The sequence below is a fragment of the Ptychodera flava genome (assembly GCF_041260155.1).
Source record: "Ptychodera flava strain L36383 chromosome 3 unlocalized genomic scaffold, AS_Pfla_20210202 Scaffold_27__1_contigs__length_13241970_pilon, whole genome shotgun sequence".
Taxonomy (NCBI): Eukaryota; Metazoa; Hemichordata; class Enteropneusta; family Ptychoderidae; genus Ptychodera; species Ptychodera flava.
In genome coordinates, this window is record NW_027248281.1 from 1,174,911 (window position 1) to 1,191,695 (window position 16,785).

The 16,785-nt window shown below is 34.3% G+C and overlaps 1 protein-coding gene across 1 annotated transcript in view; it reads left to right on the forward strand.

The window, feature by feature from the left end:
* The window catches only part of LOC139126159 (ubiquitin-associated and SH3 domain-containing protein B-like), a 64,014-nt gene extending 49,216 nt beyond the window's left edge, over positions 1 to 14,798 (forward strand). The window contains exons 12-13 of the mRNA XM_070692206.1: positions 6,915 to 7,024; positions 9,719 to 14,798. Coding sequence (XP_070548307.1) covers positions 6,915 to 7,024; positions 9,719 to 9,850 — 242 coding nt within the window. The 3' untranslated portion in view covers positions 9,851 to 14,798. The remainder of the gene's footprint in view (positions 1 to 6,914; positions 7,025 to 9,718) is intronic.
* The last annotated feature ends 1,987 nt before the right edge of the window (positions 14,799 to 16,785 follow it).

The window sequence follows — 16,785 nt, forward strand, 5'->3', positions numbered from 1 at the left end:
GTCATGACCATTAATTCATTTTTGCAATGGTTTCATGTATCGTGTCTAAAATCGGGGTCGAATATATGCATGATCACCCATTCATTCAGTATCTTTCGACATGTCAAACAATATAAGTAGTATCAGGCATCAAGCAAAATTCATGAAAAATGACCGACTTTGTCCCTTTAATTGACTTGATCAAAAATGACAAAACCAGCCACACAGATGTACATTCAAAATACTATGATGTAACATTACAATGACTCTGATGAAAGTCAATAGACTTGCTGGGCAAATTAGAGATACGATCATTATGATGTTGTATTCATGAAAGACATTTTCTGCTTTCATGTCTTCAAGGATCAAGGTATGTAAGGGTAGCTCAAACCCCAAACTGGGACTGCAACTGGGACTCCCAGTTGGCTCAAAATGCACTCTGGGACCGGTCCCAGTTGGCCTCTAGGACCAGTCCAAGTTGGCCTCCAGGACTGGCCAAGGAGATGAACAAGGATGTAACTGAAACCATACTATAAAATGGTAAAGAAGTTTCCCACCCCACTAGAGGTTTCCCATCCCACTATAATGTTTTTTGAAGCACTTAGACAGAAATTAACATATGCAACATATCTAGTATCTGTCAGTGAATTTTGAAGCAATGCTTGTATATCCAAAACCCTTTGTCTTAAAATGTTATCGCCTCATTGATGTTTCCTCCCAAAACAGGAATTGATTCTGCTTTACATGCATTTCTATTGTTGAAGACCTAACCACCGATGGTTGCCTCTCTCAAGTTCATGTCTACCTGTTCAGAAATAAAACTAGGTCCAAATTAAGATATGACTCATACTTCACATGAACTGCAATTTCATAAAACACAGTTTTGTTTTGTTTGCTGTATATTAATGTAAATTTGTATGCCTTGATGTGTTGCTAGTCTTGCACAGGTTTATTCATCTCCTCTTTTCATCATTACGCAATCTCTCTATCACCTTTATCAGTACAATAAGATTTCCACACACACTAAGCACAGAATATACTACTGCTAAGATTGGGCATATCACAGTTAGGCCAAAGTAATCAAATACTTTGTTTTATGCACACCTAACTGTTATTAGCTCCGCTGTCAGCAACGCGGAGCTCATCAAATAGGTTGATTTTCCATCGACGTCCGTCGTCTGTTAACAATTGCCTTCTCCTCTGTAACCACAATTCCAATTGCTTTGAAATTTTATATGCAGTTCACTTGGGGTGACCTCACTGAAGTTTGTTCAAATCGTGGTGAAATTTGCATATTTGTATTTTTGGTGCATTTTTCTGTGTTTTTGGTAAAAAAATCTTCTTCCCTGAAACCGCTCGTTCGATTGCTTTGAAATTTGATATGCAGTTTACTTAGGGTGACTTTAGTGAGATTTGTTCAAATCATGGTGAAATTTGCATATTTGTATTTTTAAGGCAATTTTTGTCATTTTTGGTAAAAAAATCTTTAAAAATCTTCTTCTTCAAAACTACCGGTCAGATAGCTGTGATATTTGGTACATATGTCCCTAGGGATGATCGATTTCAGATTTGTACAAATTGTACAGAAATATGCAAATTTGCATTTTTAAGGCAATTTTTGCCATTTTTGGTCAAAAAATGTATTTCTCAAAAAGTACTGGTCTGATAGTTTTGAAATTTGGTATACAGGTTTCTATAGATGAACTTAGTAATATATATTGAATTTCTGATGAAATCTGTAATTTTGTATTTTTGGGGCAATTTTTGCCATTTTTGTTCAAAAAATGTGTATTTCCAAAACTACTCATCTGATAGCTTTGAAATTTGGTATACAGATTTCTACAGATGAACTAAATGATATTTTTGAAATTATGATGAAATCTGCAATTTTGTATTTTTGGGGCAATTTTTTCCATTTTTGGTCAATAAATGTGTTTCTCAAAAAGCTTTGAAATTTGGTATACAGGTTTCTACAGATGAGCTAAGTAATATATATTGAATTTCTGATCCGATGATCCGATGATCCGATGTGATATATTCAAAGTATGATGAAATCTTCGATTGTGTATTTTTGCAGCTATTTTAGCCACTTTTTTCTGGCCACTGCATTGAGCTATCAAAGATTTCCACCTTCTTCATCAACATGTGTCAAAAATACTTATTCTCAACATGAACACAGCGGAGCTATATCAGCTGCTGGGTCGCTTGTATTGTCTTGATTATATTCATTTAACAAAATAAGTGTCTAATCAAGACTCATATCAGAAACTTCCTTTTATCATCATGAGTTATAGTATAAGATGTGGAATTTTGTAAATAAAGAGTTGTAGGCAGAAAAGCTACTTGGTAAAATTCTATTCAAACACTGATTTTTTTTCATGAAAACTTCAAAAAACTTATGTGAGCACAGAACAAAGAATTAAATTACTTTGGCCATAGTCTGGATCTATTAAATGTGTTATATACCCATAATTTTTGCAGATTTATATGGTAAAAACATTTAACAGATTCTTAGTACTAAGTACCAGTAACTGAGTTCTCTCATAGTGGTCCCAGTTAACAAATTGGACGTATGCGTGTTCCTGAAGTGAACTGGGACTGGTTCTGGAGGCAAACTTGGACATGTCCTTAGAAGCAAACTGGGACCAGTTCTGGAGGCCCACTGGGACGGATCCCATAGTGGATTTGCAGCCAACTGGGCGTCCCAGTTGGTGGTCCCAGTTGGAGGTTGGAGCTATACCCTTACATACCTGCGTCAAGTTGATAATTTTCAGGTTGAATGAACACTCTAAATTCAGTACATTAAACTCGAAAGAATTGACCTATAAAGCTGATAAAAGTTGCTATGTCAGCTGACTTGTTATTTGTATATTAATGACCTTTCAAAATTCTTACTCACACGTGAACAGATACAGTGACCTATTTATATATACAGTCAACTTGATTCACTTCCAATATGATTCAACATGACTGCCGGGCAGCCAGTCTGTTACAATTTTTAACTCCCATATATGCATATGTATATATGCAAATAGAAGGTATTATTATAAGGTAGCAAAATGGTGTCTGTGTGTATGTATGTCTGTCTGTTAGTTCGTCCAGATCAAAAATTCCTAAACCGCAATGGCTGCCATCTTAGTATTTGGTGTACAGGTTCACCTAGGGGTGGGGATGTGAATTTGTTCAAATGAACATGTCAGTGCCGAAAATATGCAAATGAGGGAAAAAAGGAAAAATCCTGCAAATGGCTAAAACTCAGTAAGCATTGGTCAGATTAGGTTGAAACTTAGTATGCAGATTCCTTTAGGTATCCTAAATTATGTGTGCACAAATTTGGGTGAAATGTTTATGTTTGTATTTTTAGGGTATTTTTTCCATTTTTAGTCAGTCTTGTTCTCTGAAATTGCTCATCTGATCACTCTGAAAGTTAATATTCTTGTTCCTCAGAATGACCTCAGTCAAGTTTGTACAAATTGTATTGATATTATCATATTTGTAATTTTAGGAATTTTCTCAATTTTTGGTCAGAAATTTTTTTATTTAAAAAGTACTGATCCGATAGCTTTGATATTTGGTATGCAGGTATCTAAGTTTTATCTCAATATAATGAATGGAAGTTAGGTTGAAACTGAAAATTTTTTTATTTTTGGGGCAATTTTTGTCTTTTTTGGTCAAAAATTTTTTTCTCCGAAAAACAACTGATCAGGTAGGTTTGATATTTAGTGTACAGGTTCTTAGGGTTTATAATGTAAATAAGATATATTGAAGTAAGGATGAAATCTGCAATTTTGTATTTTTGGGGGCAATTCTTGTCATTTTTGGTCAAAAAATTTGTTTCTCAAAATTTACCAGTCTGATTGCTTTGATATTTAGTAAATAGTTCCTAGGATTTATGTTAATATGGTTAATATGATACAATGTATATTGAAATTAGGTTGAAATCTGGAATTTTGAATTTTCGGGCCAACTTTGCGAAACTCTCAATTTTACAGGGATATCTTTCATTTTGTATTTTAAGATTTTTTTTTGGTAATTTTATACCTACTGGAACTAAGAGTATATAATGTGGTGATTTTGTAAGTATTTGATATGGTAAACTGTATTTGGTGTTGAAATGTGGTAAAAAAATTATTATAAATCATAGCTGAGGAAATTTTAGCAGGTTTGGTTTCCAACAGATATATTTCAAAATTTTTTCAATGTTTAAGGTTGTAAATAGTTGACACACTTCCTGCCATCTGGTTATTGTACCGTACTTGCCTGAGTATAAGCCCCCAGTTCGGCAACACAAACCGGCGGTAAAACTCTGGGAGGGGCTTATACTCGAGCAACCCCATGTTATCTGCCATGGATGCTTAATTTATGCTAATGTTATGCACGACTTTTTTCAACACCACTCAATCTTTCTATCGCTTTCAAAATCGACTGATACATCCAAAGAAATTGATTATACAATCTCTGAATACAGAAGTGACATTTTGGTGAAATTTCAGCGTCGAAAAAACCCCAAACTTGAAATAAAGACGTCATGTATGCTGCTGATCAACAGGGTCAGTAATGTGAACTGGCATGCACTGCCTACACGGAAAGGCAACTCAACATTCCAGTATTAAACAATCTACATCTTTTGAAAGCAACAACATAGCAGTGAAAATTGTAATAGTCACCAGGAAAAAGTCTTCACAAAGGAAAGCATATTGCTTCAAACAAAAGAAGCTGCATGTTTAGAGGATGAAAACATCGTGGTCGTGAATGAAAATAAACATGGCAGACCTGAGTGAGACTATTCTATTTAGGGAACGGGGGTGAGCAGGGTCAAAGAATCAAGAAAGTACTGGAAAAACGTTTCCTTTTCCTTACGATGCTGTCAAGGGAACTCCAGTTTCCAATTGTTTTAACATCTTTTAATAGTTTCTTTATTATCTAAAAGTAATTTTACCAAGTTGAATGCCCAAATATACTCTCCTAACATTTCTGTATTTGAGTTACACTAGGGTAGGGGCTTATACACGGATGTAATGCATTTTAAAAAATCCTCTGAAATCAGTAGGGGGCTTATACACGAACGGGCTTATACTTGGACGAGTACGGTATATCTCATGCAAAGATGGTCAATACAAAGGGGTGGACCATTTGATATCCTGGGGGGTTCCTGGCAGATTTTGAAAAAAATTCCAAACAAATGTCAATAAAAAAAATCAGCCAGAGAAGGTTTGACAAAAAGAAAAGGTGGGAGAGTGGGGAAAAAGAATGTACAATGGATCAGATAAAAAGATATGTACCTCATCAATCTTCCAGACAACCCCCTTTATCAAATGGTCCACCCCTGATGTATTTTTGCGGGCAATTAACCATGCAGTGTATATTAGTTTAAGATGTCAAGTTAGGTAAGGATTTGGAAGGAATAGTCAAGTTCACCACAGTTAAATTTCTTTACTTTATCTCTTGTGTCATCATCCTTGTGTAATTGGTTAAGTTTGTAAGTTATTCCAGATGTGGATGCACCAGTTGTTCTGGAAGAAAACAATGTTTACTTTTCCCTGTAGGGTTTCTGAATTAATGATTGTATGTTGAAATTTCTCCATGTATCTGGTGTATGGGTAAAATATAAAAATTGGTTGCATGTTATGTATTTCAGTCTGTGTCAAATATTGTAAATGAAAAATCAAGAACAGTTTGCTGTGTGCTTGTAAAAGATAACATATATATTTGTCAATACATAAACTACCTTGCAGAGTGATTGTCTTAAAAATTATGACAGAAGTAGAAAAGGGAAAGAAACTAATCAAATTGCTGTAACATATTCACTCTCAGTGCCTGTATAGGCCTATACTTAACTATTTTATCATTACATTCAGCTGTTTGTTATATCTTTATCATTCTCCATGGGCCAAGGCACACTCGAGGGCCAATGTCATCACTCTGTGCCAGTCTGTGTATGTTAGTCTGTCTGTATGTATGTCCATGTTTCATACAATTGTTTGCTTGTTTTGATAACTATATGGGAGGGAATAGTGACATTGTCACTTTTTTTACATGTCTGAACGGACAGATTTCAATCAATCTTGATATAAGAACGATGTACTGTGATGTACATGGTAGTCAATTTGTATGGCGAAACAATGAGTGTGCGATGACATACATCAGTATTGTTTAGCAGCTTTACACAAGCCAGACTGTGTTATGCATTTTACAAATGCTGGCATGTTGATAAAACCTGCAATGACAAAATTAGTAATGTTTCATTCCTTATTTTCTTTCAACACTTCAAACAATGTATAGCTTAGCTCCTAGCAATTAGCGATTTTAAAAGATTTTCAGAGCACAAAGTGTAATCTATCACACACAGAGCCCAAAGTGTAATCCATCACACACAGAGCCCAAAGTGTAATCCATCACACACAGAGCCCAAAGTGTAATCCATCACACACAGAGCCCAAATTGTAATCCATCACACACAGAGCCCAAAGTGTAATCTATCACACACAGAGCCCAAAGTGTACTCCATCACACACAGAGCCCAAAGTGTAATCGATCACACACAGAGCCCAAAGTGTAATCCATCACACACAGAGCTCAAAGTGTAATCTGTCACACTGTCAGTAATTCACCAATTATAGACTAGAGCCGTTACATTCCAAACAGGGATCAACAGTTCAATCAAACAGTTTATCCAGCAATGATTTACAATGCCTCCTTGAATGCAAAATTATTTATTTTAGACTTTCCTTAATACATGTTCTTTATCAATCAATGTCACTCAAGTTCCCTTCCCAAGTTCTCACTCAAATTCAATGTCACTTACTACCGTAAGTCTCCCTTTGGACCTTGTAATCCAGTAGGACTTGTTCTGACTTGAAATATGACACTTGACCTCTATTGGCTGACATCAAAGATTTTACTCTGACTTGCAAACTGTCATATAACATTTACAGGTGGCAACGTTTTGTTAGTTGGCCATGCAGGCACTCTTGATGGTTGCAGTCGACAGCTAACAGGATTATCATACAGAAATCCAACGGAATTCACAAAAATTGTTCAAAAGGTAAATCTAAATCTAGTTGTCATCAAATATTTATCTTTTAACACACTGAGTTAATGTGTCCATGTGCAAAAACTACTGCATGATCCAGGACCATGCAGTAGTTTTTGCACATGGACATGGTCCTGTTGTCTTTAGGCATTATACTGTATTTGTCAGTTTTCAACTTCATGTCAATTTAGAAGTCACATGCTTTTACGATAATCAAATTACCAATTAACAAGTGGCAACTGTGTCATTTATGATGACTTGTTTAGGATAAATTGTGCTTTTTAGGTTCTTATTTTCTATATTTCTAATTTTTTACCAAACAAAGGGTATAGTAAACTGATAAAGCACACCTAGCCACGGTATACCATGAGATTTTGACCAGTTATAACAACATATATGCACGAGCAATAGTGAGTGCATATAGAAAGTGAACTGGTCCAAATCGAGTGGTATACCAATGCTGGGTGTGATTTATTGCTATTATATCATAACAGTATATTGAAATTCTGGCGTAGCATGTTAAAAAACTGATTTTTGCTCAAGCTGAGAGTTTGCGTTTATGCCAGCTGTGGTATATCACCAATATACCACAGTTCTTTTTACGTCTCAACCAATCAGATCGCTGTATTTGCACAATCAATATACTGGACCAGGTATGATATAATGTTAAATATCTGTATTGCATGGAGTAAATACTGCCAAGATGATACCAAAACCAATAAATTTTAGGTATTATTTCCGGAAATATGGCTTTCTAAAATTTGCCAGTTTTGCTATAAAATTGTAATCAGAAATAGGTAATGTGATTTATGTCTGGTTGTTATGCACATTCATTATAGCTATTATTGTCAGCACCCAATTGCAATACATGTAGAGCATATATATGTCAGGATCAGTCAATGCCTGCTCTCTGCAGGTATGTCTGTATGTTGTTTACTGCAAAAACATACAGACCACTACATGTACCACCTCAGTAGTCAGCATGAATATAAATCATTGTTCAAATGAATATATTATTCTTAAAAAATGTACAAATGAACTTCAAAAGATTGAAAAAGTTCAAAATCAGAAACTCTAGAAATACTGGCCCAATTGCTTGATATTTGATCCATATATTCCTTACAGAAACCTTATTCACATTTTTTAATTAGCATAATATTTCCATAATGTGTAATTTTTTTGAATTTTTCTCCCAAGTTTGCTGCTCTTAGACATTGACAGGATGTGTGAAGTTTTATTTTAGGTTACTGGGCATAACCCTACTCATTTTGATAAAATAATGATGGAATTTTCAAACAAATTTTCTCACTTTTGGTCAAAACACCTGCTTAACCCACTAACCCAAAAACTTTCAAATTTGGTTTGCATTTTGTTTAGGGTTAACTCATTTGTATTTGTTAAAATAAAAGTAACAATTGCATATTTAAATTTTTGGGGTCAATTTTCTCACTTTACCAAAGGTATGTTGATTCTGACCAAATTTGAGTACCGTAGAGTGCCATTGATGCTATTTTGACTGCCCTGCTAATTACAAATCAAACAAACACTGTTGTGTTAGAGTGTAGATGTCAAGATATGTCTAATATTGTATGTATTTAGGGGAAGCAAATCTTTTGAGTGTAGATATGATCCAACAATTCTCTTGTTTTTCTCTCTTCATTAAGTTTTCATAAGCTAATAGACAAAACAACACCACAACGGCTGCTATTCCCCTGTTGTAGCATTAAGTTTTCATAAGCTAATAGACAAAACAACACCACAACGGCTGCTATTCCCCTGTTGTAGCTGAAAGTGTCATTACTATTACTTTGTATATTAACTTAATGTCTGAAATTTTTGTAAACAGTTGGTGACAGATATAATTATACAGTATAATAATAATAATAATTTATTTCTATAACGTCTAAATCCATATAAAAACAGTGATCAGAGATGCTTAAAATACACTTTAAAAAAAGTAAATGTACCAGCAATTTTAAAAAGTCTACAAAATTGAAAATTCAGATATTAAAACAAATTAAAATCAAACACAATTTAAAATGCAAGTTTTAAAAGGTAGGTTTTTAGCAAACGCTTAAAACTATGAAAATTTGAACACAAACAGATGTTCAGCAGGAGAGTGTTCACGATTTGGGAAAAGGAACACTAAAAGCTCTGTCACTATATTTCTTGGTTCTCACTCTGACCGAACACAACTTGAAATGCTCTTCCGAACATAGATCACGCCGTGGGGTGTAAAGATGTAACATTTCTGTGAGATATTTGGGGGCAGAACAATGAATACATCTGAAAGTGATTATCAAGATTTTAAAAGTAATCCTTTGATGAACTGGCAACCAGTGCATTTCCTACAAAAGTGGAGTAGTGTGAGCATGACGATTTAAAAGGGTAACAATCCTGGCAGCAATGTTTTGTATGTGTTGGATACGACTAATTGAATATTGACATCACTCAATATTCAATTAGTAACTCAATTTTATTCTGTTGCCTTTCTGTCTATGAAATTATACATATCAAACGTAAGATGTAGACATTTTATGGTGTCAATCTTTTCACCCCCTATTTTCTATAAACAGGGCCACAATTATCATTGACACCATTTGGTTGGACCAAACCATTGTGGTGAAAGGGTGGTTGGGCCAAACCATGGTGGTGAAAGGGTGAAACAAATGTTTACTTAACAAAGATGTTGTTTTCTTCCAACAGATCCCCTACTGCGGAGTTGTGACACTAGAAGAAATTCAAGGTACTGGAATTTGGGATCTGATTCAGACACCTTTCCCAACACTAACACATGGACCAAATCCTAGATTTGATTGGAGAATCCTCAGGAACTGAAATTGTGACAAAGAATGCAAGAAAAGTCACACATGTTTATACATTGTCATAAATTTTCTACCAACAATATTTTCATACGTCTAATGACTTAAAGTTTACTTTATATCTATAATATTCCTTTAATATTCCAAACTAAATAGTAATCTCTTTGGGAAGATGCTTTTTATATTTCCTTTTTATTCCTTTATTCTGATTTTTTGTCAAATATTAGCCATTTTGGTAAATGTTATAACTCAGATTTTTTTGAAGCTCATTTATTACAAAATGAATTTACAAGTTATATGAAGTCACTGTATTTACCCTGAGGCCACACAAAAAACCACGCCAATTCTTTCAAACTTTTTATGAAACAAAATGGTCAACTGAATTATAAAGTATTTATGTTCTAAAACCCCAGTAAGTGTAACTATTTTGTATTTCTTTCAATATTTGTGATAGCTATGTCAAGAAGAATTCGTCGATGTAGTTTGTAAACCCATGTTACATATGCAGTATATGTATTGTCAATTAAAGCCTGTAGCATAGTGCCATGCATCGTTATTCATGCTGAATGTGTGTTCATCTTCTAATTGGTAATTGTCAACAAATACAATCCATGCCATACACATGTACATACAGGCAATGCTAATGCAACATAACAGGAACATAATAAATATAGCTATTTTTCAGCATTTCAAAGGTACAAGGCAAAACAACTAAAAAAAAAATGAAAGTTAACTTTACTAGCGCATTAAACTAGAAATATTGAACCAGCATTGTACAAGTAATTTGCTAACATTTGCGTGTATCCCATGTCTTACGTGTGTTCCACTGTAAGACGACAGCTAAAACCATATTAAAGGTTAAATGTCTGCCAGTCGACCATATTCAATTTATAAAATTACATGATGTTTCTATGAAATTTATCTCGGTTTGACAGGATGGCAGTGAGAAGTTTTATAGCTCTGCAAAACATGACTATATGGTGATGTCAAACTAAGGACAATTTCATAGAATTACATATTTATGATACGAACAGTCTCTAATGCCATATCAGGCATATTGTCAAAACATTCAAGCAATCTATGTTTTTCTTTACAGGGTTATCTTCTTTTCCAAGTGTAGAGTGGTCTCTCACTCATGCAATATGCAGACGAGTGGAGAGCACTTTCATTCTTTCCCCCTCTTCTGTCTATGATTCATCTGATCAACTTGAAATTCTAACAATGTCATGTCTACCAATCAGATTATTACAGTCAATTATTTTAGTCATTGTTAATCATCTTCTGTCCTGATGCCTGAGCAAGTCAGATATTGTCAGACTGGGAGTACATTAAAGCCTAACCTGGCTCCTGGCTCAGGTTTTCAAACACGCAAATTAGTTTAGGTGCAACATTCTACAGATGATCCATAAAACCACAGCCTGGTCTATTCTGTACAAATGTTACTGATTTTTCAGGAACAAGTTTATGCAAATGAGTAGAACACATGGATGGTAGGACTAAGGAATCAAAGTCAACTGGAAATGCAAAATTTCACTGAGGAATTTGTGGTGAAATGAACTACAGGTGTGACAGTATTTTGAAGGCGTGGTTGTGACGTCATCATACCTCATAAATATTTGACATCAACAGAAGTCATGCCGATTAGACTAGTGTGTGGCATTTTGCATTCAGCCAATTACATATGTATGTCAAATTAAATACCACAGCTGTGCCAGTCTAACTGCAGTCTTTCACTTAGTATTTTCCCTCTTCATGTGCTGGCATATGTCATGAGAGATTTCAGTTAACTTGTGATATTTGATGATAAGAACGTATGAATATAGAGTGGTTATGTGTCAGTCATGTTAAGGAACACAAGACATACATTTGTAGTTCAGAACCATTCTATATATACTACTAAACAGTGTGTGTGCCAATTTAGAGTTAAAGTTCATTAAAGGGATATAGTCATCGGAACTGCACCTGTGCGAGTTTCTTGTTTACAAACAATGTATTTCGTGCAGGATATCTAGATACACCTCAAAATCATAGCTGCAACATTTAAATTATATGATGTAGATTATGACAGACATATTTTAACTGTCATCAATCACCATTGTGCCTTGGATACATTGTTGCCATGGGTCGTATGGGTCCCATACGACCTTTGAGCGCAGTTCCGACAACTATATCCCTTTAAATAGGATGAAATGATCAGCAGATTTAAGTTTTTTAATTTTGTTTTTCGTCTTGCATCATCAAACCATCTCATGTAACAGAAGTCTTGAGTTCCATTATTGATTCTGATTGGAATCTGATTAAAAAAACATCTTTCAAGAAGAATAATTTTTAATGGACATCAGTATCACTTTGTGCAGAAACTTATTCACAATCTGTCTTCACATCGAACTATAAATTTCATGTTTCAACACAGTAGAAATAGTTTGGATAAAGCTTTGAGAGCTTTCTTTACTTTGGATCATGAACTGTTGAATTATAAGAAGTCACAAATGAAGGAAAAATCTTGCAAATCAAAGAAATCGTCACACAACATTCAATCTAATGAAATCAAATCAAAGAAATCGTCACACAACATTCAATCTAATGAAATTAGAATGTAGAGACTTGTTTATGCTATGTTTGGCATCCAGTTGCAATATAGAAATACCACAAAAGAAGTAGCTTACCAGTGTCCATTGCCTGTCTGTGTGTTTGTATCTATGTTATTCTGCCTGTCTAATCAGTTTTCTTGGAAATGGTGAGACTTATCAGCTTGAAATTTGTTTGATGAAGGATGGAATTTTGAAGATCTTAATGTGATGGCGCCAAAAATATTTGAAAGAGCTAAATGCAAAAATAATAAAAAAATTTCAGATACCATAACTTCATGACCTAGACCTTTGAAATTTTGCAAAAATAGTGCTACTGGATTGTTGTCTAATTTCCTTCAAACTTAGATTTGATTATGTTGACAGTTTTATGAGCATTATATTCTCATTATTAGCTCATTTTTCATAATTAATGAATTTGTGCTAGGTCATATATCATAACTGAATGTACTGAATTTGATCAAATCCCGACATACTGATAATAGCTTATTTGCATATTTAATGAAATTCTTAAATTTGCAATTTGTCATTAAGGTGAAGTACTACGAATTACGTCAAAATTAGGTTGTGGTGTCATTTTCTTGAAACTTTGGACAAATATTCTTGGAAGTTGTGCAAGTGCAAAAATTAAATAAAAAATGGAGGTCACCGCGCTCGTTTCCATGGAAACGGACGTTAAAATGGCGTCATTAGAAATAAATAAAAATTATATAATTCACTTAAACTAAAGAAAGCAATTATAAAATGCTTAGCAAATGAGTTAATTTTAATAAATACCAAGATTTAAGATCCATATCTATCGAATGTATAGTTTTCATGAGGTTTGTAAAGAAATTGTAACATAAGTATCGATTACAAAATGACGATATCGAAATTATATCACTACATAATTTTCGAACTTTCTTCCTGTCGCTTTGAATGGTGTCATTTTGACCAATTTGGCAAATTAAATCCTGACATAGTACCATTTAGTTTACACTTTTAATAAAAGGGTGTCACCACACTACTTTTTACAATATCTCCAGGTGAATGGGTAATTTGCGCCATGTAAATGGGAGAGAAATGTTAATTTTGCGCTCATATTGAATAAAAACCAGCTTCCTAGGGGTTCAAAATATGACAAGGTTAAAGGTCACATGTATTTCTAAGAGACTGGGTCAAAAAATTAGGCAAAAGCGCAATTTCAACAATGACAGGTGATGTTAAATACATGCGCTACAAAATAACCCATTTGCGGCAGGCTGGAGTTAAATCTGCGAATTCGTCGCCCTTTACCTTAACTGAATTTGATTGGATTTCAAAGATACTTTGGTTTGATTTAATTATGTTGGATGATGTTGGATGAGTGCGGCATATTGATAGCAAGAATGCACAACAGAAAAGTCAAAAGGCAGTAATGCTGTAAAAGGGGCAAAGAAATTGTCCTTTGGTTGTAGAGAAAGCTGAGGGTGATATACCACACAATTGTCCTTTGGTTGTAGAGAAAGCTGAGGGTGATATACCACACAATTGTCCTTTGGTTGTAGAGAAAGCTGAGGGTGATATACCACACAATTGTCCTTTGGTTGTAGAGAAAGCTGAGGGTGATATACCACACAATTGTCCTTTGGTTGTAGAGAAAGCTGAGGGTGATATACCACACAATTGTCCTTTGGTTGTAGAGAAAGCTGAGGGTGATATACCACACAATTGTCCTTTGGTTGTAGAGAAAGCTGAGGGTGATATACCACACAATTGTCCTTTGGTTGTAGAGAAAGCTGAGGGTGATATACCACACAAGAACATTGGTAACTTAGCGCACGTGAAGTTAAAAAGGTTTTGGTGTTGAACTGTTCTGGAAAGTGAACATTTAGTCTGTTTTTAGGAATACAAAAGGATATTAACATTACAACAGGAACAGGCATGCATGTAAAGGTATGTTTGTGTATATGCACAGGTATATGTGTATATCACAATTGGATTGTTTACTGTACAACATGACCTATATAGATAATGAATTTTTTTATATTGTTTTTAGTTTTTATTTGTCAAGAAAGAGACATTTGTATTCAAGGTATGATGGTCTTATTTCCAGAGGCCTTTTACAAAAGTATTCAGTGTATACCAGTTTTCCTCTAAGCCATGTTAATCTTTGTACATCATAATGTCAAGTTTTCTTAATCATGTCTTCAAGATTATTGAGTCTATGCTCAAGGTGTTCACCTAATCAACAAATTCAAAATTTACAAGAGTCAGGAGCAGACTGTAATGTAATATCACAACACTCATCAGTAGCATTACCATGATTTGTGTTCTTTTTGTAACAACCTGTAATCTCAATGAGACAATCTATGTAATGTTTTCTAATCTGCATTAAACATTATGATCATACCATCAGATACAGTTGTGATGTCTAGTAGAGAATTTCAACAGTGACACTATTGTATATAAAAATTTACTGAGTGACAACCAAATCCTCACGGCCTTCTGTAGTGATACCATTGTATATAAAAATTTACTGAATGACATCCAAATCCTCACGGCCTTCTGTAGTGACACCATTGTATATAAAAATTTACTGAGTGACAACCAAATCCTCACGGCCTTCTGTCACTCTATCTGTTACATTAGGATAATTATCTTATGCAAATATCACAATTTGATAATTGTCATATCCAAATATCACCATTTGATAATTATCATATCATTGGTCAACATTTTGTTGTCTGCAATATGTATTCAAATCTATACCACTGAATCAGTTGCTCACTAGTACAGCAAGTGAAATCCTACATAATCACCTGTTGTATATGCATGTGTCAGTGCTGATCAACTAGGAGTGCAGTGTCATTGATGCTACTATTCTACGATTTAATTTCCTCATTAAGAATTGTTTCCAAAGATTTTTAGTAGGCTGCTAATATTGCTAAAACACTACAATTCTGCACATTTTCAAACTGTATTCCTATTAGAATAGTTCGATGTAGCTACATGTCTTGACACCATAGCTACCATAGTCTATGGAGTTTCTCCCATTTGTTGAATTTGAAATGTGTTCGCCCATTTTTCTACTTTAATAATCTAATAGCTTAATGGGAAAGAAGGAGGTCAATATATTTTTGATGACGAATGATGGTTTGAAGATGTGGTCACCAATGACATCGGTTTATCAAGAAATAGGGCTTCACTAAAACCTTAGATCAGTATGGTCCGAGTTTTCAGTAAAGGTTGATGAAAAACATGGTACCATTCTATACAGCTGAGTAGTAAAAACTTATAAACATTTTATTGATGTACACCTGCTGCCCTCTATCGATGAAAGAATTGTACCTTATCTGTTGTATAAACCCCACACCAAGCCCCATTTAGATTAAATATTCTTGCTTCATATATATAAATATATATATATATATATATATATATATATATATATATATATATATATATATATATATGTATATGTATATATATATATATATATATATATATATATATATATATATATATATATATATATATATATATATGTATATATGTATATAAAATTTATATTTCACCTTTTGTTTTACCTTTGTCGTGGGAGGTGCACCCTGTTTTCAAAAGTTGGAATAGGGGGAGGGGGTCAGCCACTTTTTGACATCACCAAAAAATAATCCACCCCCCAGCTGAAGAAACTCCCCAGTCCCTTTTTAAATACTGCAAAATTTAAATACTTGTGCCTAGACCTCAATCCTGTTATGAGATATTAATTGTCATCATAGTTTTTGTTCTCTCCTTTTTGTACTACTTGTACGTCGCCTTCCTCTTCTATCTACAAGGTATAACTTGAAGGTGAACACAATTCTTTCCTAAGGCTGCGTTCACAAATAACTGTTAGTGGAGAGCTGGGAAGAATCGTGATTGGAATCGTATTTTTATTCAGAATCCCCCCTCAGTGCCCTCAAAAATTTTCAAGTCTCCCCCGTCTATATGATCAAAAATGTTCAAGTCTCCCCCGTCAATATGATCAAAAATTTTCAAGCCCCTTCCTCCCCCCCCCCCCCCAATATCATATAGCCACATACTTATTTGGGATGCACAAAAAATAAACATGTATTGGCAGTTCTACTCACAGATGTTCAACACAACCTGTTATTAGCAGTTTTTAGAGCCATATTCCTATAAGGCAAGTCCTTAATTTGATTCATTTTTACAATACTTTAGTGGATTTTTTTCATTTTTATCAGTCTAAGCTGACTTAAGTTCATCCAATTCTTGCCTGTCAATGGTACCTGCTGAAGAGCACACAAAATGACAATCATGAGAGTATGCAAATTGTGAATTCCTGGCTACACTTTGCCATATTGGGAAAAACTGAGCACACTGACCTTCCAAAAAAATTATT